Below are 23,998 nucleotides of genomic sequence, written 5' to 3' on the forward strand. Positions count from 1 at the left end.
GGTGCAGGCTTTATTGTTAACTTTATTTCACAGAGGAAGAAACCCAGGCTGGGAATATGGCAGTAGTAACCTGTTTCTTGGTTCAGAAAGAAGTACAGTTCCTGGGGAGGGAAGTTCGGTGGTGGGGATCAGCTGGGGTTTACTGGGGCATTCGGAGGGGCGCGCCGTTTTCCAAGTTGGTCTGGTCCGAGGCACCTCCGCCAGCGGCCCCTCACCCCGCTCGGGGCTCTGGGTTTCAGCAAAGGGGCGCTGCAGGGCCGGCGGGCTGGGGGCGGGGAAGACGCGGGGACAAAGGCCACCGGCCCCGCGCTCCGGCCGGTCAGTGGGGCGGCGGGACTCGGGGGCAGGCATAGGTCGCGCGTCGGCGCAACGAGGAGCCCGCGCCGCATGGAGGGCCGGGGTGCGCCCCGGGGCCCCGCGCAGGCCGAGCTCGCGGGCCCGCCGCCCGCGCCGCCCCCGCCCCCTCCCCCCCTCCCCGGGGCGGCCGCGGCGGCTCCGAGCTCGGCGAACATGGCGGCGGCGGCGGTCGGGCGGGACACTTTACCTGAGCACTGGTCCTACGGCGTGTGCCGGGACGGCCGCGTCTTCTTCATTAAGTGCGGCGTGGGACTGCGGAGACTCGGGCGGGGGCGCAGGGTCTGCGGGGGCAGGGGGTCTCCGGCGGCGGCGCTAACAGGTGCACCTTTCTCCCCTCAGTGACCAGCTCCGTTGCACGACCTGGCTGCACCCGCGCACTGGCGAGCCAGTCAACTCCGGCCACATGATCCGCTCAGGTGGGCGCCCAGTCTGCGGGTGGGCGTTCGGGGGGCGTGCGGCGCGGCGGCCCAAGTTTGACTCGACTTTTCTCGCCTTTCCGCAGACCTGCCCCGCGGCTGGGAGGAGGGCTTCACGGAGGAGGGCGCCAGCTACTTCATCGAGTGAGTGAGTCTGGGGGCCGCGCCGCGCAGCGCTCGCACCTGTGCGGCTGGGTGGCGGGGTTCCCGCCGGGGGCCCCGCGCCTCCCTGTCCTCACGCGCGGGTCCCGGGCGAGTTGGCGCGCACAGCGCCGCGGCTGCACTCTGGGGTTTTGTGTGCCGGAGTTGTGTGGCGGGCTCCGGGACCGAGGCGGCCCGGGGTCCGCATCTCACTGGGGCGCCTGGGCCGCGTCCTGGGTCCGTACCGCTGCTGGGCTGGAGCTGAAAACTCTGTGGAAGGGATTCCGGCTCCTGTGTTAGGGCGGGCCACGCCTCCCCGCCGGGGTTTCGGGCTGCGCGGAGTCGGCGGGTGCCAGGACCTAGACAGGCTGCTGGCTGGGGTGGAGGGAGTCGATTAGGGAGTTCTGTCCTGGGTCGGGGGCCTGAGCAGTTTGGTGGGGGTGGGGGTAGGAAAAGACGAAGTGACTCTCGCCTAGGGAGGTGGTCTTCTCCAATTGCGTTCTCTTGGATGTTGTAGGAGAGAAGGAACCGCATCAGGGTCCTCCATCCTCGGCTCGGGCCTGCCGGAGTAGGGTAGGGGTGGGGAGGGGAACCGCTCTACCAATAATATCCTCAAACTCTCCGACCGCGAAACCTTCGGTGGCGCTGAGGCGCTAAACCCGGACAATCTCTCCTGCCTCCTAGTCAAGTGGTAGCTTTTCTTCCAGTTCCCTGGAGCGTTGCCCCACTAGCCACGTCACTGCGAGTCTGTAGGTGCTGAAGAAATCAGATGGAGGGCCTGTAAGGGCGCAGTCACACTCCTAACACCTGTATGGTCTTTACTTTCCCACTCCAGGAAGGTTCCCTTGTTCTAGTGTTTCTCCTCTCTGCCTGTTCCCTGTGAGTTCTATGAGGTCAAAAACTGCCTTTGATCCTTTGCCCTAGTGCCTGGTATAGAGTAGGCCTTCGGTAAATGTTTGTTCACTGAATGAATGAACTAGCCAAAGGTCTGGACAGTAGTTTAACTAGGACTGGGTGTACTTTGGGGGACTATGAGTCAGAATTCATTTCTTCGTTGAAACATTGTTAGTAGTAGGAGAAAATATGGAGCCTTCTTCCCCCAGTTTGGGCTCTTGCACAATGGTTGAAATACTGATGAATGAGATTTATAGACGTGAGAACCTCTCACTGCTCATGAAATTTGCAATCTAGTGAAGAGGGAAAGGAACAATAGCAACAACAAACAAACAAAAGAGTAAACAAATAATAATAGCAGGTAGTGGTAACTATTATGCAGAAAATTAAAGTAAGGTGATGTGATATCAAGTGACCAGGTGGCTTGGTTGGATTAGGAGATCAAGAGTGATGTTTCCTTCCTTCCTTCCTTCCTTCCTTCCTTTCTTTCTTTCTCTTTCTTTTTCTTTCTTCTTTCCTTCCTCTCTTTGTTTCTTCTTTTCATACCAGGGATTGAAACCAGGGTCCCTTAACCACATCCCAGCCCTTACTATATATAAAAATTTTATATATATATATATATATATATATATATATATATATATATATATATAAATTATATATATATAAATTATATATGTATAATTATATGATTTTGAGACAGGGTCTTGCTAAGGCTTAGGGCTTTGCTAAATTGCTGAGACTGACTTTCAATTTGTGATCCTCCAGCCTCAGTCTCCCAAGCTGTTGGGATTACAGGCATGTGCTACAGGTGCCCTGCTCAGGGATGGTGTTTCTGAGTAGGTGACATTTAAAAAAAAAATTTTTTTTAGTTGTCAATGGATCTTTATTTTATTTATATGTGGTGCTGAGTATTAAACGCAGGGCCTTACACATGCCAGGCAAGTGCTCTACTGCTGAGCCACAACTCCAGCCCTTGAGTAGGTGACATTTAAAGTAAAGTTTGAAGGACAGGAAGGAGCCATGCTGTATTGACATTGAGACAAAACATTTCAGAAAAGGGGAACAAGCCAGTACAATGGCTTATTGCGTGCACACGATAAAAACTTCAAGTTCAAGGAGCAAAAAGGCCAGTGTGCTGGAAGGTGGTGAAGAAGGGAGAAAGTGGCACCAGAAGAGGCCACAAGTAGGAGAGAGGTAAATTAGGTAAAGCTTTTGTTGTTGTTGTTGTTGCTGTTGTTGGTATCAGGAATTGAACCCAGGGGCTCTTAACCACTGAATCACATCCTCAGTCCTTTTTGTATTTTATTTAAAGACAGGTCTTGCTGAGTTGCTTGGGACCTTGCTAAGTTACTGAGGCTGGCTTTGAATTCACAGTCCTCCTGTCTCAGCCTCCTGAGCCACTGGGATTACAGGCATGCGTGTGCCTGGCTGATGTAAAACTTTGTGGTCCAGCAGGAGAGTGGCTTGCTGTGATTTGCTGTTTTAGAGAAATTATTCTGTCTGCTTCAAGGAGAATGGATTGTAGGTAGAATTGTAGAGGGAGGCAGACGTTTAGTAGGAGACTGTTGCTGTGGTCCAAACAAGAGTTTACAGTGGCTGCCCTGAGGATGGAACACTGGAGACAGAGAGCAGAGGCTGTGTTTTGGGATGTAGTGTCTGCAGATCTTCCTGATATATTGATTGCAGTTTGTAAGAAAAAGAGAAGAGCCAAAGATGACGACTAGGGACTTGAATACCTGAGTGGGTGGTGTTCATATCACTGAGATGGGGAGGCTAGGGAGGAGCATGTTTGGGCATGGGAGAAACAAGATCTTGTTTTGCCATGATACCTCTGGAATGTGAATATTTCTAATAGATGTGTGAATCTGAAGTGTGGAGGGAAAGAACTGAAAGATCCATTTGGGTATAATATATATTGTTCAAGGCCATGGGAATAGATGAAATCACCTAGGATGAGGGTGTGGATGGAAAAGAGAAGATGACCTAAGCCTTGGGACAGCGCAATGTTCAGAGGTTGGGGAAAGAGGCAAATCCAGCAGAGGAGACGGAGGACTGAAAAGGTAGGGGAAAACCTATGCGATGCATGATCACAAGACCTCAAAGACAAAGCCCAACTAGAGTAGGTGGAAGAGGAAGTATGAGGTGAGGACACAAGGTCAGTAGGGACAGGCACATCTTCCTAGTAGTTCTTTTGCAAAGTGAAGTTGAAACATTAACTGATTCCTGGAGAGGATGTGGGCTGAGCGAGTTTTTTTGTTTTATTTATTTATTTTTTTGGTGGGAAAGTGTTGGCATGATTTGTTCTGATGGGAATCATGCATTAGAAAGGGAGAAAGAGATGGTTCAGGAAGGAGATGGAACACTGCCAGAGCAGTGTTTTTGTGGTGAGAGGAAGGAACTCCAGGTGTACATCTCACTGGCTTCACACAGGAGCTGGACCCCATATCCATTTACCAGGAGGAAAGGCTGTGAGTGCCTTGAAGTACTAGGCACAGCCTTGAACTGGGGCACTGGAGGTGACTAGTCCATAGTTACAGCCTCCTGCACTTCATCCCTGCTGTCCCTTTGCCTGTTAACTCCATGAGGTTCCTCATAGTTCCTTTCCCTACAGCAAGCCCTGGCTTCCTATTTCCCAAGGCTTTGGTTCTCACCTCCTAGGCCTGTAGGAGGCCTACCAGACAGTGACAATGGTATTGTCAAAGGCAAGCCATTTCAAGAGGCTGGGACCCCATGGTAGCTGTTGTATTTCCTACCTCCTTCTGTGATAATTTCATGAGAGGCCTAAGGATTTGGTAATAATTATTCTCCTTTACCCTGCATCAAAAATGTCTGCTTTCTTAGGTTTGCTGTGAACATTTCTGAATGTTTGATTTTTTGGTGGGGGATCAGTCCTCTACTGTGAGTCAGTAATGTTAGAGAGACATCACATCAGCATGACTGATTTTATTTTTCCTGATGGATTCTTGGACAGGAAAGTTATGTGAGGTTTTCAGGATGCATCAGTTATTCCCAATGTTTGGGTTTTAATGCCCTCCAGAGTCCATTTCTTAAAGCAAAAAACCCTGAACTAAGGCAGGTGAATTTAGTACTTTTGATTCAGTTTTGCGTTAATGAGGGATAGAAGAGCTAAGGAATTGACCCCAGATTCTCCCAGTTCTAAATGAGGTGATGCTGACATCCCTTTAGGAAGAGTTTTTGTGCTCCAGGATTCTTCCATTTTGCCAGGTAGCAAAGTATGATAGTACTTGTGATGATATTGTCATTAACAACAGCAGTGATATTAGTTGTAGCAATAATTTAATAGCTAAATCTTTTTGATTCCTTAAAAAAATATCAGGATGGGTACAGTGGTGTACACCTATAATCTCAGCTATTCTAAGGGCTGAGGAAGGAGGATTTCAAGTTCAAGGCTGGCCTCGACAACTTAGACCCTATCAAAGTAAAAAAAAAAAAAGGCGGGGGCGGGGCTGTGGATGTATCTCAGTGGTAAAGCAACCCTGGGTTCAGTCCCTAGTACCAAAAACAAATAATCAGGAGCCACTTCATAACCATTGTCTAATTTGATTCTCACAAGTGCTTGGGGAAGTAGAGACTGTGTCTAGTTCCAATTACATATGTGAAAATGCACAGTAATCCTGGGCATTCCTACAGTGAAAGACAGTTGACTTTTTCCTTTACAACAGCCCCTACAGGCAACAAGGAAGAGGATATCACCATTTTTCAGAAGATGACTAGGTCCGTGAAGTTTCAAGTGTTTTGATAAAAGTGTTAGAGCTAAACTAGAGCTTCAGTAGGTCTTCAGTCTACCCGTAGACTAGTCTCTGATATGGTAACTACAGTAGTGCTGGTGGATTTCGTCACAGGTCACACAGGTGAGAACCAGTGACAGTACATCAAGAAACCTTGCGCCCACGTGCTGTTGCTGAGTTAGGCTGCCCTTAGGTTCAGAGGGTCAGACCTCTCCTTTCCTTTCGCTGGGGATTGAGGTGCCTTGGAAGAATAGCAGCCCTTGGTTTCCATTCTTATGGATGATGATGTCTGATTTGTAAGCAATGAAAGATGTTAATTATGATTTAGTAAATATACTTTAGCAGACTAGAGCCTATTCAGACATGCGGCACATGAGAGAGTGAGATTTACATTGGGCTGCTCTTCAGGGGTTTTATGGAAGCTTGTAAGTTGAGTTCTTTCGACAGCAGGCATTGATTAGGTCCTGAGTTGAGAAGGAAGGTGAATGGCAGAGGAGAGGCGTGACTAACCTGCCTCTGCCAAGGTCGCTTCTTGAAGGAGGGCAACCTGTACCCTGTTCTGACACTTTGGCACCCCACCTGGGACTGGACACTGCACAGACACTTGGTATTTATGGAAGAAGCAGTGTCTTAAAGAGACCCAGTAAGTGCACTAGATATTCCACATCTTGGAAAACTCCTTGCTGGGGAGGAGACTAGGGTGTGGAGGAGATTGGGCAAGTCGAAGAAGCCAAGAAGCCAGGAATGGACCTGTCAGGGCTGGTGCCTGGACCCCAGACCTCTTGAATGTAGTCAGTCTCTGTTAAGAACAACATTCCAAGCAGGAACGTGGCCAGTGGAGGCTCTAGCAACCTCCTCTGGCTTCTTCACCTCATTATCTTAGTGCTCTGCATCTGGAGGTTAGGATGTGTCTTGGCCACTGAACTACTCCTTCCCCCTCTTCCACCCCAGCTGCTGGGCCTTGGCATCCTCTGACTTGGCTCCAAGGTCTCAACCAGAACCAGCTGATTACACAAGTACCTTCTAGCTTCAGGTCCTCAATTTTCATTTTTTGGGGCCTCGTAGGGCCATCCTGCGTAGGTGCCATTCTTCTGTGGGTGTCAGTTCCTAGACGAGGGCAGTGGGACTCTTGGGAAAGACTTCTGAGGCCTGGAGTAAGACTGGCTTCCTTTCCTCAGCTCTGTGACCTGAAGCAAGTTCTAGGGACCAGCTACATAATTTGCAGGACCCCAGGACAAATTGAAAACGAAAGTCCTCTTGTTCTAAAAAGGAAAAAAGTACCAAAGTACCACAGTACAAAACTTCTTCCTTTCTTCTGTAGTCTTTCCCTCAACTTGTGTTTTTTTTTTTGTACTAGGAATTGAACCCAAGGATGCTTAACCACTGAGCCCCATTCCCAGCCCTTTTTTAAAAATATATATTTTATTAGAGACAGGATCTCGCTGAGTTGCTCAGGGCCTTGCTAAGTTGCTGAGACTGGGTTTGAACTCACGATCCTCTTGCCTCAGCCTCCTGAGTCACTGGAATTACAGGCGTATGCCACTGCCCAGCCTTGTTATGGTTTTTAAAATACACTTTTTAATGTCATTCCAAATGAATAAAAATGTAGCACTTAAATTATTATCCTAAATTTTATCTTTGTATTTGTATGGAATACAACTTTAAATGCAGATATCGGGGCACTTGCCTCTTACACTGAATCCCCATTACCATGCCCACTGTTAGATTCAACAGGACACGAGGGCCTGTGCCTAGGCTGTCCTAGGCAGGGGTGAGGAGTAGGGAAGTTGGGTGGGGCATAGGGTTTCAGGAGCCTGGGAGTGGGCCTTCAGCCTCCTTCAGAGGTATCCTTCTTCAGATAATGCCAAATGTCTCCAATATATCTTTTACATTCAGCAAACTCATTTTTGAATGAGTCTGAAATTTTGAGGACAGAGGAGGAACCAGGGAGAGAAGATTGAACCAAGTGTGGCAGATGCCTTGGTGGGGGATCCCAATTTGCGGTAGGCACCAAGACTAGAAATCCTTCATGAAAGCCAGTGAATATCAAACAGGCCAGCAGTTTCCGAAACTTCATGTCATTGTGAGAGTAATAGTCTCACAATGAGCTGGGCACAGTGGCACATGCCTATAATCCTGGTGGCTCAGGAGGCTGAGGGAGGAGGATTGTGAGTTCAAAGCCAGCCTCAGCAACAGCAAGGCGCTAAGCAACTCAGTGAGACCCTGTCTCTAAATGAAACACAAAATAGGACTGGAGATGTGGCTCAGTGGTTGAGTGTCCCTGAGTTCAATCCCTGTACAAAAAAAAAAAAAAAAAAAAAAAAGTCTCACGATATATGTGTAAAATAGAAAATTTGAAGCCTCTCTTTGTTGAAGGGTAAGTAAAGGTTCTCCCAGCTTGACAAGTTCTGGCATAATCCCACATTTTACCTTTCACTTCCTGCTCATTTTATCAAGGGTGAAAGCTGGTTCACGGATTTAAGCATTAAGTTCTGTGGTTCAGGACTAACAGTGAGTGTTCTAGAGAAAGCTGAAGTAGAATTAAGAGCCATGATTTGTATCACAATCTCAGAATAGTCTCCAAGTGATCTGGAAAAACCTCTTCAAAGAAAAAGCGTTGCAAGTTGCTTTTTACCCACGGGTGTAGTTTGTCTCAGAGTGAGTGGAGGGCGTTCCCCGTTTGCAGGGCTGTATGTGCAAAGAGGATGGGTCTAGGTTTCTTGTGTCTTGATGAAAGTACTGATGGAGTTTGATGGTTGAGCTCAGTGGTAGAGTACTTACCTAGCATGCTGGAGGCCCAGTACCAAAAACAAAATCCTGTGATGGATGGCACTCTTCCATTCTCTTCTCATATCTTTGGGAGTAAGTTTAGGGGTTTCTAAATTGAGGACTTTGGAAAAAAGCTTGTTTAAGAGAGCACTTCAGGATGTGGAATACCGGGTGATTTAATGAGGTGCCTGCTCTGGTTTTCTGTCTCCTCAGAGGACAGCATGGGCTTGAATCTTTCTGCTCAGTGTGGAAGACAGCAGCATCTCAGTAAACTGACATGGTGTCTGAAGTAAATATTGGCAGAGGGAAAAACCTGGAGGAATGTGATTTTATTTGTTGTTTTTAAATGACTGTCAAAACATTTGCTTTTTGATTTTTCTGAAATGAGAAGCATTTTGAGTTAATGTTTTATTGTTTACAGAGTGCTTCATGAACATTATCTGGTTCAAGTCTCACAATTACTGCTTTTTTTAGTGCAGAAATTTGGACTCAGTAGGGTAAAGTGATTTTCCTTAAACCACATACTATATTATATTAGGTCAGCCTTTTCAGGGTTCAGAGGAGGCCTGGATGTGTTCCCGAGACCAGGGCTTCTCAGACTTTTTGACTACAGATTTAATGACAGAGGAGAGAGAAGTTCAACTCACCTGGGAGACCGGATGACAGAAATGTCATCAAAGTCTTGGTTCTGTGCAAAAATTCACATGGACTTTAACTTAAATTTGATTTATTCTATCTTCTTTCTTATCTTCCTTTTAGATCAATATTGTGGTAAGATTGGGTTTTTTGTATGACTTTGTTTTCCTAAACAGAAACATGTACCCCAGGGATCCCTGTTTCCTAAGTTCAGGGTGAGAGGGAAGTCTGGGGAGATGGCTCATTGACCTTCTGGTCTTTCTGGGCCCTTGTCTCTCCAAAGATGGCTGTGCTCAGGCCTGAGGAAAACACCAGTGGCTGTTGTGACCTCAGATTGTCTTTTGCTTGGGCTGACATGTGCCAGACCACCTCTGTCTCATCTAGCCTATACAGTCACTTGATACTGGCCTGGGTAGCAGTGTTGGGTTTTCTGGAAGCCTAAAAACACAACCGGGCAACTGCATCATACCCAAAATGTATAGTCTTGTGAATGCGAATTATAGCCTGTGCAAAGAGGCAGGGGCTGAGGGTATGGGCACTGGAGCCTACTACCTAGATTCCAACTCCAGTTCCATGTTTTTCAGCTCCTTGAGCTTAATAGGTTACCTATTCCTTTAAGCCTCACATCTCATAGTACAATGGGGTTCAATGTGAGAATTATAGAATTTATTGATGGAAAGGGTTTAGCAAGTGACGGGCACATGGTAAATGTCCAATGAGTGGGTGCCCCTCTTCTCGACATCCACATGACTACAAGGTAGGGTGGAGATGTGAATTCTGAGTTCCGATTGCATTTAGCTGCTGTAGGAGAAGTCTGGAGGCCTTGAACTGGGGTTGCCTGGGTAAGGAGCATACAAATGATAGAATTCAACTCAGAAATTGGTTTGAGCCAATAAAACTGCATAACTTTTATGTCAAAAGAATATCCCTGTTCTTGAGAATACACACTGATGTATTTGCTTTTAAGTGGTTAAGTGGTTATGGAGAAAAAATTATATGTGTATGGAGGAGGAAGTGGATGACATAATATAGGTACAATGTTAAAAGTGAGTAGTCTAGGTAAGGGGCATATGGGGACACTTTATAAAGTTGTTACTCTTACAGCTTTCCTGTAGGTTTGCAATTATTTCCAGATAAAAAGTTAATTAAAAGACAACCGTATATAGCCTTGTTTGTCAAAGTCTAGGCTGTCCCAAGGCCACACTTACCTTGCCCAGGCTGTAGGGACCTGGGAACCAGGAAGCCAGGGTACTGAGGTGGGTAAATAGCTCCTGGTTTGCCTCTTTCCTGGGCATTTAGAGGACTACATAAATGCCTCTCCTTAATCCAGGCAGCCACCTGGTCATCAACTCTGGCCACTGCAGGATAGATATATTATCCAGAGCTTCCCAGGTCGCAAGGGTCAACAATAATAATCTTTGTGATGCTTTATAGTTAAAAAACACATTTTCTTTTAGAGGCACAATATTTGATTGTCCTTGTTGTACAGACAGGGCATTAGAGGCTGAGTATAGGGGTGGTTAAAAGATCTTCCCAAGACCAGAGCGTCAGTGGGGGAGTTGGAACTTAAACTTCAGTCTTCTTGGCTCCAAAATCTGTGCACTTTCTACCATGGCTCCTTACTCATTACTACTTCTGTTCTGAATTCTTTCTGTAGGGTCTATCCCCCATAACTAGTTCTCTGCACCTTCCCTGATCATCCTTGTGCAGAAACCCATTTGGGTACAGGGTAGTGTAGAAGAATGACCTTGGGGTAGATGGCCTCAGGCAGGGCAGTGGGCAGATCCCTGGTGCTCTGGGGGAGTGGACCTCCTCCATCTAGAGCATCACCCCCTTCTTTCCCCTTTCTTCCTCCCCAGAGGTCAGCTGACCCCTGCTTAGGGGCTGTTGAGCCTCTTAATCCTGCTTAGAGCCAAGCTGCCTTTCAGGTCTTGCCAGAAGAGTGTTTCCATGTCATACCCAGGATTCTTACGGGCTTTTCCTGCTGAGACAGAGCTCTTACCAAGCTCTCAAGGTCTGACAGCTTCAGTTGGGATGTAGTCTCTTCATAGGGCTGATGGTCACCTCCTGTACCTCCCCAGAACACACTCTGTCATGCAGGGTTGGGGTGGATGGCATGCTGGGAAGATGGAGGGGGAAGGGGTCTATTCCAGTCCCTGGCTGCGTGGACTTCTGTGTCTTCTGTCCCTAGGTGAAGCTGGAGAGGGGTTAGGCCAGAGCAATGGTTTAGGTTAATTCAATAACCTCTGCAATATTCATATCCTCTCCACTTGCAAACTGAGTTTTTCTTACTGTTCGCAGGTAGAACCAGTGGACCAACTTAGTGGTGAGCATCTAGTTGGAGGAGCAGTTAGATGGAGCCTTGACTTTTGGTTAAGGACTCATCTGTTTAGTCACCAGACTCTTAAGCATATGCCAGTCTTCACAGTGGGTACTATGGAGAGAAATAGTCATCAACTCGTTTATTTTTATTTTTTTATTGGTGTGTCACGAACTCTTAACTTCAGCAGTGCCCCATCCAAGAGAGGAAAGGACCTGGTCTAATTTCAGTATGGGAACCAGAGGCAGGGAGGGGGCATTGAGAAGAGCCCTGGGGGAGCCTCTAAAGGTGAGTGAGGAAGACCAGGCAACTGTGGAGCAGGGCAGCCGCTCCCTTGGCAGGGGAGGCCAAATGGGCAGGAGCTTGGGGGTGGTGTGAGGGTTATAGCACCTGTGTGTAGCACCTGTGCTGGTAGCTTGGCCTTGGCAGAGTGGCTTATTTGGAGATATTGCCCTAGGGATTTGCACACTCCTGCTCTGAGGGACAGTGCCTCATCATGGTTCTAAAACATGTATTCTGTAGTCAGAGTGCCTGGATTGAAGTCCTGACTCTGCTACTGGTTGGGCAGGTCACTTCAACTTCTGTGTCTTCAGATGTTTCTTCATCTGTAAAATGGGAACAATGACCACATCTACCAACCTAGAGCAGTGCCTGGCAGTTGTACGTACTGTATGAGAATGAACTCCATTGTCATTTCTACTCCTATTAAGCACCTCCCGAAGGCAAGATGCGGCACAGTGGCAGAGGAGCTGGGATTTTATATCCTTAAGGAATTCTAAGGTTGAATTAGCTAGAAGGAGAATTACCCTTTCTTGTTTTTTGTTTGTTTTGTTTTTTGTTTTTGTTTCTTTTGTTGTGATGCTAGAGATTGAATGCTTTCTTGTTGAGGCTTATCTTTAAATGGAAGCTGGGCATTAAATGGTTGGTACCAAGTATCAAAAAACAAAAAGCAACTCTGTATCTGTAAGCCCCATGTGACTGTGTCCACCCAGAGAGAAAATGACCAGATTTTGTGTGCGTATGATTTTTACTCCCTATCTACCATGCCTCTGTCCAAACGGAGGGATGTCCAAGGTATTAGTATTAATGTCTGCCCTGCCTGGCAAGGCAGTGGCTCATTTTGGGGGCAGCAGTAAGCCTCCCTGGTATCTACATTAAGACAACGAAGGGCAGTAAGGATAAAGAATCAGAGCAGTGTTCCAGAATGCTGAACCAGAGCCTCCAGGGGTGGGGCTCCAGCATTTATTATAAGCTCAATAGGTGATTCTTATGGACACTGAAAGTGAAACTGTCTCTTGAATTTCAGCTTCCCGGTGTCTACGGTAATGATGCTCTTTTCCTACCTGGTGTTATTTGAGAATTAAAAGTGCCTATCTAGAACTTCTAGTATGCTATTTGGCACATGGTAGGTGCACAGGAATCATGAGTCTCTCATTATAGGAGGACATCTGTCCCAATTAGTTGGATTAAGCTGTGAAAGGTCTCAAGAGCGTGTTAGTAGAGAAACCTGTTTTGTCAATGTCCACCTGCCACTTAGGTCAAGTCCTGGGAAGCCACGTTCCTGGTCTTGTTTTCTTAGGGACTGTGCTGCCCTTACCTCTGCCCAGAAGATGCTGTCAGTCCCAGAAGGAGGCAGTCCAGCTGACCTTGAGGGTGACCACAGAATGGAGACTGTGACTGCCTGGGGGTTGGCCAGAGGGCCATAACCCCTGAGGGGCCCTCCTGAGAGCAGAGGAGGGGCTGGGAGAAAGGTCGTTCTGTGTGATTGGTACTGAGAGCCAGAGGAGGCCAACAACCTGCAGTTAGGTGGAGAAATAGAAGTGCTTCCTCTGTGTGTGAGAATGAGTGTTGGTGGTGAATATGTCCAGGAGATGTCTGGCCTTGTAGCCTTCCCTGAGCTGGTCCTGGGGGATACAGTGCTGGGCCAGGGTTGTGACTCAGCGCCATGAACAACTTCTCAGTTTTTTGGGCACAATATCAGACATGAGGTCAGCACTCAGCCAAATAGGTATGGGTTGGTTTAACCTTTGACCCAGCCCTCCTGAAACTGACAGACATGAGGAGAGAGGGAGTTAGTAGTAAATGGGGGTTTGTGGACTGATGAGGGAGGAGGAACACAAAGTCAATGGGCAGGGGCTAAGAAGGGAGAAATGATTACTTATCCTGCTTGAGAGTCTTTGGAAAGATATTTTTTTCTCAGCACATTTTGACCTGAGGATTTAAAAAATAGTAGATAGATGAATGCTGTGAAGTATCTATAATCACTGTACCCATTAATGCATTTCTGAATGGAATCAGTGGTACCTGAAATTACATCCATTTACTGAGGCTTTGAACAATACATTTCTTTGAGTTTTGGTGTGTGGGTGGGAGCTGCAGAGAGCTCAGTTGGCCTCTATTTTGGCTTTTTCCAATCCTCCTCACCTGAGAATGTGTAGATGTGTTTCTTTGTTTGGTACCAGATGGTTTCTGAAACTCAAGAGTATATTAATTTTTGGGGGGAGAGGAAAGTAATTGACTTCCTGTTCTGTGAATAGGTAGATATTTAAATGAGAACCCAAAGTATGCTTTTTATTCCAAAAGCTGTGTGAGTGTGAGGAGCCTGGCTAAAAGGTGTGACATTGTGCTGAGGGATGCTCTCACCTGACCTTTGAAGACTGTGCCTTAGGAAGGGAGGTCTTGGTAGGTATTGATTACTTCCTTGAGTCAGTGAAAAGGTTTGAGAATTTGTTCTTTCTCCTTTAGTTGTAGTTGGATTTGCCTTGTATCAGGAGTGCTAGGGAGCTGGGGGATTAGATAGTGAGGCTGATACTCTGAGAAGCTAATTGCTTTTGTTGAGTTCCTATCTGTTTACTTTATGAGTAAATTCTATGAAGGACTATGTGCATAGACTTAACAGATATGGGCTCCTTTAATCCTTATAAGGTAGGTATCATTATCCACTTTATTTTATAGATATAGAGGAAACCGAGTCACAGGATGTCAAGTGACTCAATGCACAGGTGTTAGGTGGCAGAGCCAGGGTTGCCCAGAAGCCCTTAATTGGGGTCATCACAGTCCACTTGTGCCCTGCTCATGATGAACCAGGCTACAGAGGCTGCTCCAATTTGTTTTGGAAATGCTCAAGCTTTGCACAGGTCACTTAAATGCTGTGGCTATGGTCAGGAAGGAGGGGAAGTGGCTTGGGCTGTTGGTGAAGGAAGCAAACTATGTGAAGCCTTCTGTTGATTCAGCTCCTGAACAGAGCCAGATTGGTGTGGCAGGAATTGTCATCCCAGCCAAACATGCACATTGGACTGTAGAGAAGCCCACTGGGTTTTGCAGTGGACCCTGGAGAGAGAGAAGGATGGGCTGTGTTGTGCCAGAGTACAGAGATTGGCTGAGGCACATCTAGAATCTCAGTCTTCTGTCCCTTACCCATCAAGTGTGAGTTGAATAGAGAAAACCCACTGACTGGTTAAGGTCCCCACTCCCTCCTGTGTCTGGCAGGCCAAGTGTTCTGTGAGGAGTGTGGTGTCTGGGAGAGGAGGCAGACATTCCTAACCAAAAGCTTCTGTTTTGGATTTGTCTCCCTTTAGAGGTGGAGCTTATCCTATGCCACCCAAAGTAGAAAGAATATTTTGAAAATAAACTCCAGTCCATCAAGGAAGGGTCTGGCATCCTGAGGAGAGTTAGCATAAAAACCTCACTCCGTGCTTTCCTGCTGCCTCTCCTCTGGGTTATTGCTCAACTCTGTCTTTGGATGCTTCTGGTGGGAGGAGGGGGAGGTAGGTTGAGAAGGCACCTGGGGGTTTGGTAGGGAGCAGTGTTCTGGCTCTGAAGTGGAACCTCTGGGCAAGGGAATCCACCAGGTTCTGACAGATCCACACACCTGTCCATCAGTTGTGCTGTGTCATGTGGGAAGAGGACTTGCTTGGGCCTGGTAACTCCCAGCACTGGGTCGTGGCTGAACTTAAAGTTGGTGTCTGCCGGGGAGCAGGCTGCTCTTGAGATTCAGCTCTTAAGTTAGATTAAGTATTCAGTGGCCTAGGACACTGTCCTAGCTGAGGACATTCAGTTCTGGACTTTCTTCTTGCTGGTTGTTCCTTGGATCTCCCTTCTCTGCTTATCTGAAATCTTTCTGGAGCTGGATATGGCTTCAAAACCTGGTGGGCCTGGTGTGTTGTTACCAGGTAAGATGGGAGCAGTGTCCACCTCCCTGAGAGCCTCTGTCTTCTGTGCTGACTTCTTCTCATGGTTCAACTGTTACCACTCTGGACTTAGGTAAGGAAGCTATGGTGTTGTGGGTAAGTACACAGGCTTGGGAGCCAGACTTTGTGGTTGTAGAACTCAAGCAATTACTTAACCTCTGTAAAATGTGGCAAATGCTGGTGTTGTCCTCTGAGGCTTTTGCAATGATTAAGAAAAATACACGCAAAGTAATAATTTCTAAAACTTAGTATGGTTGAATAAGTTTAAGTGTTTATTACCATGAAATCTAGGTATTTTTGTTTTCTCTTTTGCAATGGTTGTGCTGGTCCAAATATATTTGGGGATTCTTTGGCTTAAATCCTGTGGGGACGTTTGTCTTCTGATGCCTGTATATCCTGTCCACCTTGCTCAGATTCTCAGTTACAGCTTTCTTTCTTCTTTCTTTCTTTTTTACTTCCTTTCTTCCGTCTCTCCCTCCCTTCTTTCTCTTTCCGGCACTTTACCTTTGAGCTATATCACCAGCCCTTTTTGTTTTATTATGTTTTTTAAATTTTGAGACAAGGTCTCACTAAGTTGTTGAACCTGACCTTGAACTTATGATTCTCCTATCACAACCTCTGGAGTTGCTGGAATTATAGGTGTGCACCACTGTACCTGGTTTGTTAGTCTTTTCTTTCTGGTATTGGGGATTAAACCCCCAGCTCTTTTTAATTTTTATTTTTATTCAGGGTCTTGCTAAATTGTCAAGTCTGGTCTTGAACTTGTGAACCTCCTGTCTCTCTTGAGTAACTGGATTATAGATGTGTGTCATCATGCCCAGAAGTTAGAAGCATTTCCTAATGGAGAGCACTGAAAGGGCTAAAAATGTCCAACTTTACTTGCTGTTTTTCACCAGAACTGCATCCTAGTTTATGACCTTGACTGTTATAACTTGTGGATTTAGGCAATCTAGATATAGTTGTAGCAAAAGTTATATCAGGGACTAGGGCTGTGGCTCAGTGGTAGAGCACCATATACAAATAAATAAATAAAATAAAGGTATTGTGTCCATCTACAACTAAAAAAAATATTAAAAAAAAAAAAAGTTAGGGGCTGGGGATATAGCTCAGTTGGTAGAGTGCTTGCCTTGCAAGCACAAGGCCCGGAGTTCAAATCCCCAGCACCACAAAAAAAAAAAAAAAAGTTAGACCTGAGCCCTGCCTTTCTTCTTCTGGGCAGGGGGAGAAAATGCTTCAGTGATAATGAAATGTAGAGGGTAGTTTGGATTCAGTTTAGCATCTGTTTATCTATTTTTGCTGTGCAGCTGGCACCATATTCGTTGTACTCTGGGGCATATCATGGAGCCAAGGTAGCAGGTGAAACAAGGTCCACACAGCTTCAGGTGACAGGATGGTCAGGTGGTATGTGATTAAGCATTCAGATAAATAGTTCATGGAGAGAAGTGCCCAGGAGGGAGCTGGACAAGTCAGGGGAGACTGCAGGGGGAGGCAATCTTGTGGGCTGGGATTGGGTGAGGAGAAAAGGAGTAGGTGCCTTGGGTAGGGGGTCAGCCTTTATTATTCAGGGTTCCTTTATTTGGGAGACTTTTCACTGAGCACTTGATGTGTGCCAAGTACTGACCTGAACACTGTGGATATCAAAACTCAGAAAGCAGAGTAAGCAGCACTGGAAGACAGAATAGCCTGGTGGTTAGGAGTGTGGGATCTGGGTTTGAATCCCAGCCCTGCAACTTGCTAATTTGTGGTGAAATGTATAATCTGAATTCTCAGTTTCCTTATCTGTAAAATAGGAATAATACTAATAATGATAGGGATTAAATGAATTAATATTAAGTACTCAGAGTAGTCTTGAATATAGAAAGTACTAGTGTGTGCTGGCTACTTATTAGCCCTAGAATGTTAGCACCGTGACACCATTTTGTCATTTGTGTTCACTGCTAAATGTCTGGCTCCCAGAACATATCTGGTACCTAACAGGTGCTGACATAATGACTCAAAGCACCACTAGAGTCCTCAAGGAGCCCTAGAGCCTGTATTCTGAGGGGTCACAGATGTGCTAACAATTAGAGGGGGTATATACTGTGCAATTATTTGATAAGGGAAGCATGTGTCCTGGGGCACGGAGGAGGGCTGGCCAGGGAAGGCTTGGGGTTGGGGAAAGCCTGAGCTGGATCTTGAAAGCCAAGCAAGAATTTGTTGGGAGTCTCAGATGTTGAAGGGAGAGGAAGCCACATGGGCAGAGCTGGTCGAGGGAGCCTGACATGTTCAGGGGCACTGGGAGAGGGGAGGCTGCTGCACAATGGGCCTTCATCTTGTGGACCAGGAGGATCCCCAAAGGGACTCCAGCAGGGCTCCGATGGGCCCACCATGACTGTAGGAGAGGAAGGTGGAATATGCTGGGGTGGAGGTCATTCTCTGAGGCCCCAGCTCATGCTTGGACATCTGTAGGGGTGGGACTAGAGGAAGTAGGCTAGAGCAGAGAGCGGATCCCGCCCAGCAGGTGAGGACTGGCCTCCAAATAAGGAGAATGCAGGTAACACACACCACAGCCTGGCAGCACTCATGTCTTAAAATAGAAGGGATGGAGATGGGGTGGGTGGTGTGAGTGTCCGAGGGGTGGCCCAGTTAGAACCTGACCCCTGGCAGCATGAGGGCCGCCCTCACTTTCACCCAAAGGCCCAGGCCTTCTAAGGGCAGCTGCCAGCGAGTACTTGCTGTCCTTCCCTTGCTCCTCCCAGCACTCAGCCCTGTACAGAAGTCCTGTCCCTGCTGACAGAGAAAGTCTGGTTTCCAGGCCTATGCCCTTGGTTCTTCTAGGGGAAGGACCCGGGAGTCATGAGTGCGGGATTCAAGTTCATGAAACTGACGTTTTTATCATATTGAGCTGAAGATGACTTTGAGGAAAAATTCTCTTTATCTTTAGACTTTCGTTCCTCACAGTTTGCTATAATTCCCCAAAGACTTAATTACATGACATAGACTTAATTATCTGATTCTGACATCCTTGTACTCTCTTATCCCGCCTCACTCCCTTAAATCCACCCAGAGACACTAGGAGAGAGGAAACGTGGAGAAGGCTTTCCCTTTTTTTCTAGTCCCATTGCCTTATTTTCCTTTGGCCTTTGGAACTTATTTCTCTGACTGATCATTTATATGCAGGACCTTGTGCAGGGCTTTTAAACTTTAACTGAGATCGTGGGTATGACAGAAACTGTGAAACAATGTTCGCAAGCATGTGAAATGGAACCTCTAACACCTTTGCACCTGGTGCTGTGTTTTGGTCCGTGTTAAGGGAACTCAGAGACAGGAAAGGAAGCAGTGTCCCAGTCTTGTTTCTGTACTCACTGACCACTCCTTGTCTAGCACGTCCTGCGAGCTCGCTGGCTCTGCACCACAGCCCTTCGAGGTCAGGCTGTCAGCAGGGAGAGCCACAGGAACTGAGAGCAGGATTCTCCATGGGTGACACCCAGGTGGTGATCGTTTGGTGGACTGCAGCCTGAGGACATGTTTACAATTGCCAGGGACTTTTGTTGAGACTGCAGGAGTGGGTTCCTGTGTGGAGATCACAGGGATGTGTCTGGAGAGAGGAGTGATGAGCTGAGGGTCTTCCTGACACCTCAGTTCTCTCCTGTGCCAGGCAGGTAGGAAAAATGGACAGAGTTGGCAGGGTGAGGTACTGGCATGGAAGAGGATTTAGTTGGATCATATCAAATGCCACTTATAGGCCTGGAGGGGATTTCATGGTCATTGAGGCACTCTTCTGTAACCAAGACTTTTCATGTATGATTTGCCTTTATCTTCACGGTAGGACTAAATGTGGTGTTTCTCACAGATACGGAGGCACATTCCTATAACCCCAGCTACTGTGGAAGCTGAGCCAGAAGGATCCCCAGTTCAAGGCCGGTGTTGGCAACTTAGCAAGACCCTATCTCGAAATAAAAGGGCTGGGGATGTAGCTCAGTGGTGGGATGCCCTTCAGTCCTCAGTACTGGAAAAAAAAAAAAAATGGTGTTATTCTTCCCATTTACCAATGAGGGCATGAAGGCCCAGTGGGGCTGCAAGTCCTAGGTCACAGGACTGGGAAAGATCACTGGATTCTAACCCCAAGCCTGCAGGCCAGCTTTTACATATATTAATTTATTTAAACCTCACAGGAGCCCCACAGGTGGTGTATTGTGATTCTCCTTTACTCTTACAGGGCTGAGCCCCAGACCCATAGTCCGCAGTCCCCCAGAGTCACAGTCCTGAGGTGGCAGAGCCAGGGAGGTGATAGAGCCAGGGTGTGAACACAGATCACCAAGCTGCCTCACTGGGCTTCCTCCCCAGGGACTTCTCCTTACACCTTGAAAAGCCAGGAGCAGTTTTCCCCTAAGCCACCTTCAGAGGAGGGATGTGTGTGTGTGTGTCTTGCTGGGAGAGACCCCTCCCTGGCCAGATCTGAGGGCTCCACCACCTCCTTTCCTACAGAGTCACATGACTCCCCACCTGGAACTCTGCAGAGATGCAGCTTCTAGACCTGTACACCCTCGCAGGGACTTGGTGGACTAAATTCAGTTTGTCCTTTGGTCTACGTGGTGTAGGCATCTGGTAATGTCCAGGAGTTCCTGGCATCAGGAACATTTCTGGGGAACTTTTAAAATCCCATTGGCTCTACTTTGAAATGTATCCAGAATCAGACTCTTCTCATGACTGCTGCTACCACCCTAGTCCACACCACTGCCTGCCTGGACTATTGCAGTATCCTCCTAGGTGGTCCTTGTGCTTCTCTCCCCGATCCCCTAACAGCAACTGGAGGGACTATTTACCGTGAGAGTTGGATCATGTTACCCTCAGCTCAAGCCATCTAAGGGCTTCCATCTTATACACAGCAGAATCCGAAGTCCTTACAGTGACCCACAAAGCCTGTGGCCCTGGCCCCAGCCCCCATTACTTCTCCCACCTCATTTCCTCCTGCTGCTGTTTCTCAGACATGCAAAGAACAACCAGCCTTAGGGCCTTTGCACTTCTGCTCCCTCGGTCTGAACTGTATTCCTTCAGATATTCCCATGGCTGCTACTCCCTCACTTTAGGTCTTTGCTCAGATGTCACCTTTTCAGTTGGCCTTTCTTGACACCTGTCCCCCAGCATACCCTATTTCCTTAGTCCTGCTTTCTTTGAGTCTCAGTTTGACCCAGACATATTATGTTTTGTCTCTTCCCTCTAAAACATAATCTCTATGAACAAAGGAGCTGTGTGCCTGTGGTGTCCAAGTTTGTACCTCCAGTGCCTTTGGTCACTCAAAAAATGCCTGTCAAATTTATTTATTAAACAGATAGGTGACCTTTGGGACATTCTGTCTTTGGGACTCTGCCTGAGAAGCCTGTTAGCTCCCGGGAGGTACTTCCCTGCATCAGAGGGAGCCATAGCCTGGAACACCCCCGCTGCACAGGGATGGGCTGTGAGTGCTGTGGCTTAGGCATCCCCAGGGACTCCTCTCCAGACTGGGGACCACATGAACCCTTGTTTATCTCTATGCTGGCTTCCAGACTTGGGAATTATCTGAAAATATACGTTTTCTATTTTACCTGTCTACAAATGACTACAGTGAGTTTAAGTGAGTTGGCTCGCCAGCCGACCCCTGGGAACTCTCTAATACCCAGTGAGTTCCAGAGCAGTACACATACTCGTGGTAACCAGAGGAGATATTACCCGTGCTCATGAGTGTCCCCTGTAGAGATGGAGCCAAGCCATGCCTAGGACAACAATAAGATTGAAGGCTCTGGAATGTAATAGACCATTAGGGAAAAATTAACAATGAGCGGACACTCAGTGAGTGTTTACGGTTGTCTCTCTTGACCAGGTTACAACCTTGAGGTTGATGGTGGTGTGCCCATTCGATGGGATGGGGAAGTTAAGTCTCAGCATTGATGGAACCAAGGTTCTTGAAGACTTTTGTGCCTTAGGAACAATGGGGAAAGGTTCTGAGGAGGAACTCACCAGCAGCCCATGAAGGACTGGGTTACTGGGATACTGTGGCATTGTACACAGGCAGGATTGAAGGATGAGTGCTCTGTAAGGTGCGGCTTGGATGATTTTGAAATGGTCTGTGGAGGATGAACAGGTGCGTCTTTCTTTTTCATAATATTAGTGCCCTGGGAACAGGGGGAGGATGTTTGTAATGAAGCCCCAGAGAGCTGGAGAACTCTGGAGAGTTCCCTCCCCAACACAGGACCTGTGCCGTTTTGGGTCACCAAGGACCATCTCAGAAACACTTCATCTGAGTACACGCAGATCAGCACACACCCAGGAGCAGCTTGGGGCACTCATCAGTCTTGGGGGTTTTGTGGTTGGGGAACACTGGACACTGCTACATCCTGAGTAGTGGGGGACAGTGGCAGCAGAATTCTGTACTGCAAGTTCTTATGGAATTAGTGCTTCCTGCTGCCCAGACTGTGCTGATGGGGCTGGAGCTGCTGATAGGGGTCAAGAGAGGCACCCCTTCTTTTTTCTTAATTTTTAAAAATCTGTTCTTTTTAGTTATACAAGACAGTAGAATGTATTTTGTCATGCATACATGGAGTATAAGGTCCCATTTTTGTGATTGTACATGACAAGGAGTTATACTGGTTGTGCGTTCATATATGAACAAAGGAAATTATGTCCTATTCATTCTGTCTTTCCAGCCTTTAGTTTTTGGGGATTGGCTTATTTCACTTAGCAAGATAGTTTCCAGTTCCATCCATTTACCAGCAAATACCATAACTTCATTCTTCTTTATGACTGATTAATAGTCCATTTTGTATATATACCACGTGCTCTTTGTCCGTTCTTCTGTTGAAGGGCACCTAGGTTAGTTTCATAGCTTAGCTATTGTGAGTTGAGGTGCTATAAACATTGCTGTGGCTGTGTCACTGTAGTATTTTAAGCCCTTTGGGTATATGCTGAGGAGTGGGATAGCTGGGTCAAATGATAATTCCATTCCAAGTTTCTGAGGAATCTCCATATTGCTTTCTAGAGTGCTTGCACCAATTTGCAGTCCCACCAGCAATATACATATGGTATATACATATGTATATATGTATATATGTATATATATGATATATAGATATATATATGAGTATGTACATATATGTATATACTCATACAAAAGGTATGAGTGTACCTTTTTCCCCACATCCTCACTAACATTTATTGTTACTTGTATTCTTGATAATTGCCATTCTGACTGGAGTGAGATGAAATCTTAGTTTTGATTTGCATTTCTCTAAATGCTAGTGATGTTGAACATTTTATCATATATTTGTTGACTGTATTTCTTCTTCTGTGAGCACTGTCTGTTCAGTTCCTTTGCCCATTATTTATTGGTTTTTTTTTTTTTTTTTTTTTTTTTTTGGTGTTAAGTTTTTTGAGTTCTTTATATGTACTGGAGATTAACGCTCCATCTGAGCACCTGCCTTCTTGAAGCCAGTTTAATGGACTTGTTCTTACACTCATTCATCCATCATCATTTAATTACTCCTACTCTGCCAGGTGGCACCATGACAGATTCTGAGACTAACAAAAGCAAGGAAATCTTCAAGGAGGTCACAGTTCACTGTGTGGAGATAAACCAACAATGCTAGTCAGCATGGTGAGGACTATGGGAGAAGAGAACTGGGTGGGTCTGTAGCATGGTACCCAAGATCTCTTCCCAACTAACCACTTGCCAGCTTGGACCTTGGACAAGTTCTTGGTCTGGGTAGGTAACTATATACTTTTTCTTATTTATTCCTCAAATCAATCTAGTTAGGTAAATAAATTTTTCTTCGTTTTGTAACCGAGGAAATTTGAAACTTGGAGAAGGTGAGTAATTTGTTTTTGGTCTCTGCAAATAAGTGGCAGGACTAGAATTCCACTCCAAGTCTGACTCAGAGTTGCTGCACTTTCCACTCAGATAAGCTGAAGGGCGCACTGGGTGATGTCACTCTGAGACACAGGGGTATATCGACATAGGCTCCATAAAAGTCAAGAGGATGATGTGACCACCCAGAAAGATGATTTTTGTTTTAGGCTTCATTAATGGAAGTATAGTCCTCATAACATAGGAGGTGATGGTGCTGATCTGCTCTGGGGAGGTCACAGATAATGTATTTGGACCTACTCTGGGATCACCCTTTTAAGAGGTATGTAGCAGGGGCTGGGGAGATAGCTCAGTCGGCAGAGTGCTGGCCTTGCAAGCACAAGGCCCTGGGTTTGATCCCCAGCACCAAAAAAAAAAAAAAAAAAAAAAGGTATGTAGCAAATTTAGCCTGTCTATAGGGATAACTTAACAGAAATCTGTTGCCTAAGGAGCTACCAGAGGAACTGGGGGCTTTTCGCTTGGGGAAGAGGAGATCCAAAGGGATATGAAGACTGTTCACAAATATCTGAAAGACTGTCATATAGAAGAGATTCATTCTCACTAAAAGCTTCAAGGAGAAAGGTTTTGGTTCCAGGTTCACAACAGAACCTTCTGAAATATCTTGGAGTTCACTACCACTAGCAGTAATCAATCATGGAATGGAG

At 46.6% G+C, this 23,998-nt stretch overlaps 1 protein-coding gene across 10 annotated transcripts in view; it reads left to right on the forward strand.

The window, feature by feature from the left end:
• Positions 1-338: 338 nt before the first annotated feature.
• Positions 339-23,998, forward strand: part of Plekha7 (pleckstrin homology domain containing A7) — a 212,231-nt gene continuing 188,571 nt past the window's right edge. For 4 of the 10 annotated variants that reach the window (XM_047516599.1, XM_047516602.1, XM_047516603.1 and 1 more), the window contains exons 1-3: positions 342-596; positions 697-773; positions 860-917. In XM_047516599.1, the coding sequence (XP_047372555.1) occupies positions 388-596; positions 697-773; positions 860-917 (344 nt within the window). In that variant the 5' untranslated portion in view covers positions 342-387. Of the gene's footprint in view, positions 597-696; positions 774-859; positions 918-23,998 lie in introns of all 10 variants that reach the window. The other 6 variants (XR_007103905.1, XM_047516598.1, XM_047516606.1 and 3 more) reach the window with 5 other exon arrangements.

This window comes from Sciurus carolinensis, chromosome 11, assembly GCF_902686445.1.
Source record: "Sciurus carolinensis chromosome 11, mSciCar1.2, whole genome shotgun sequence".
NCBI classification, from domain to species: domain Eukaryota; kingdom Metazoa; phylum Chordata; class Mammalia; order Rodentia; family Sciuridae; genus Sciurus; species Sciurus carolinensis.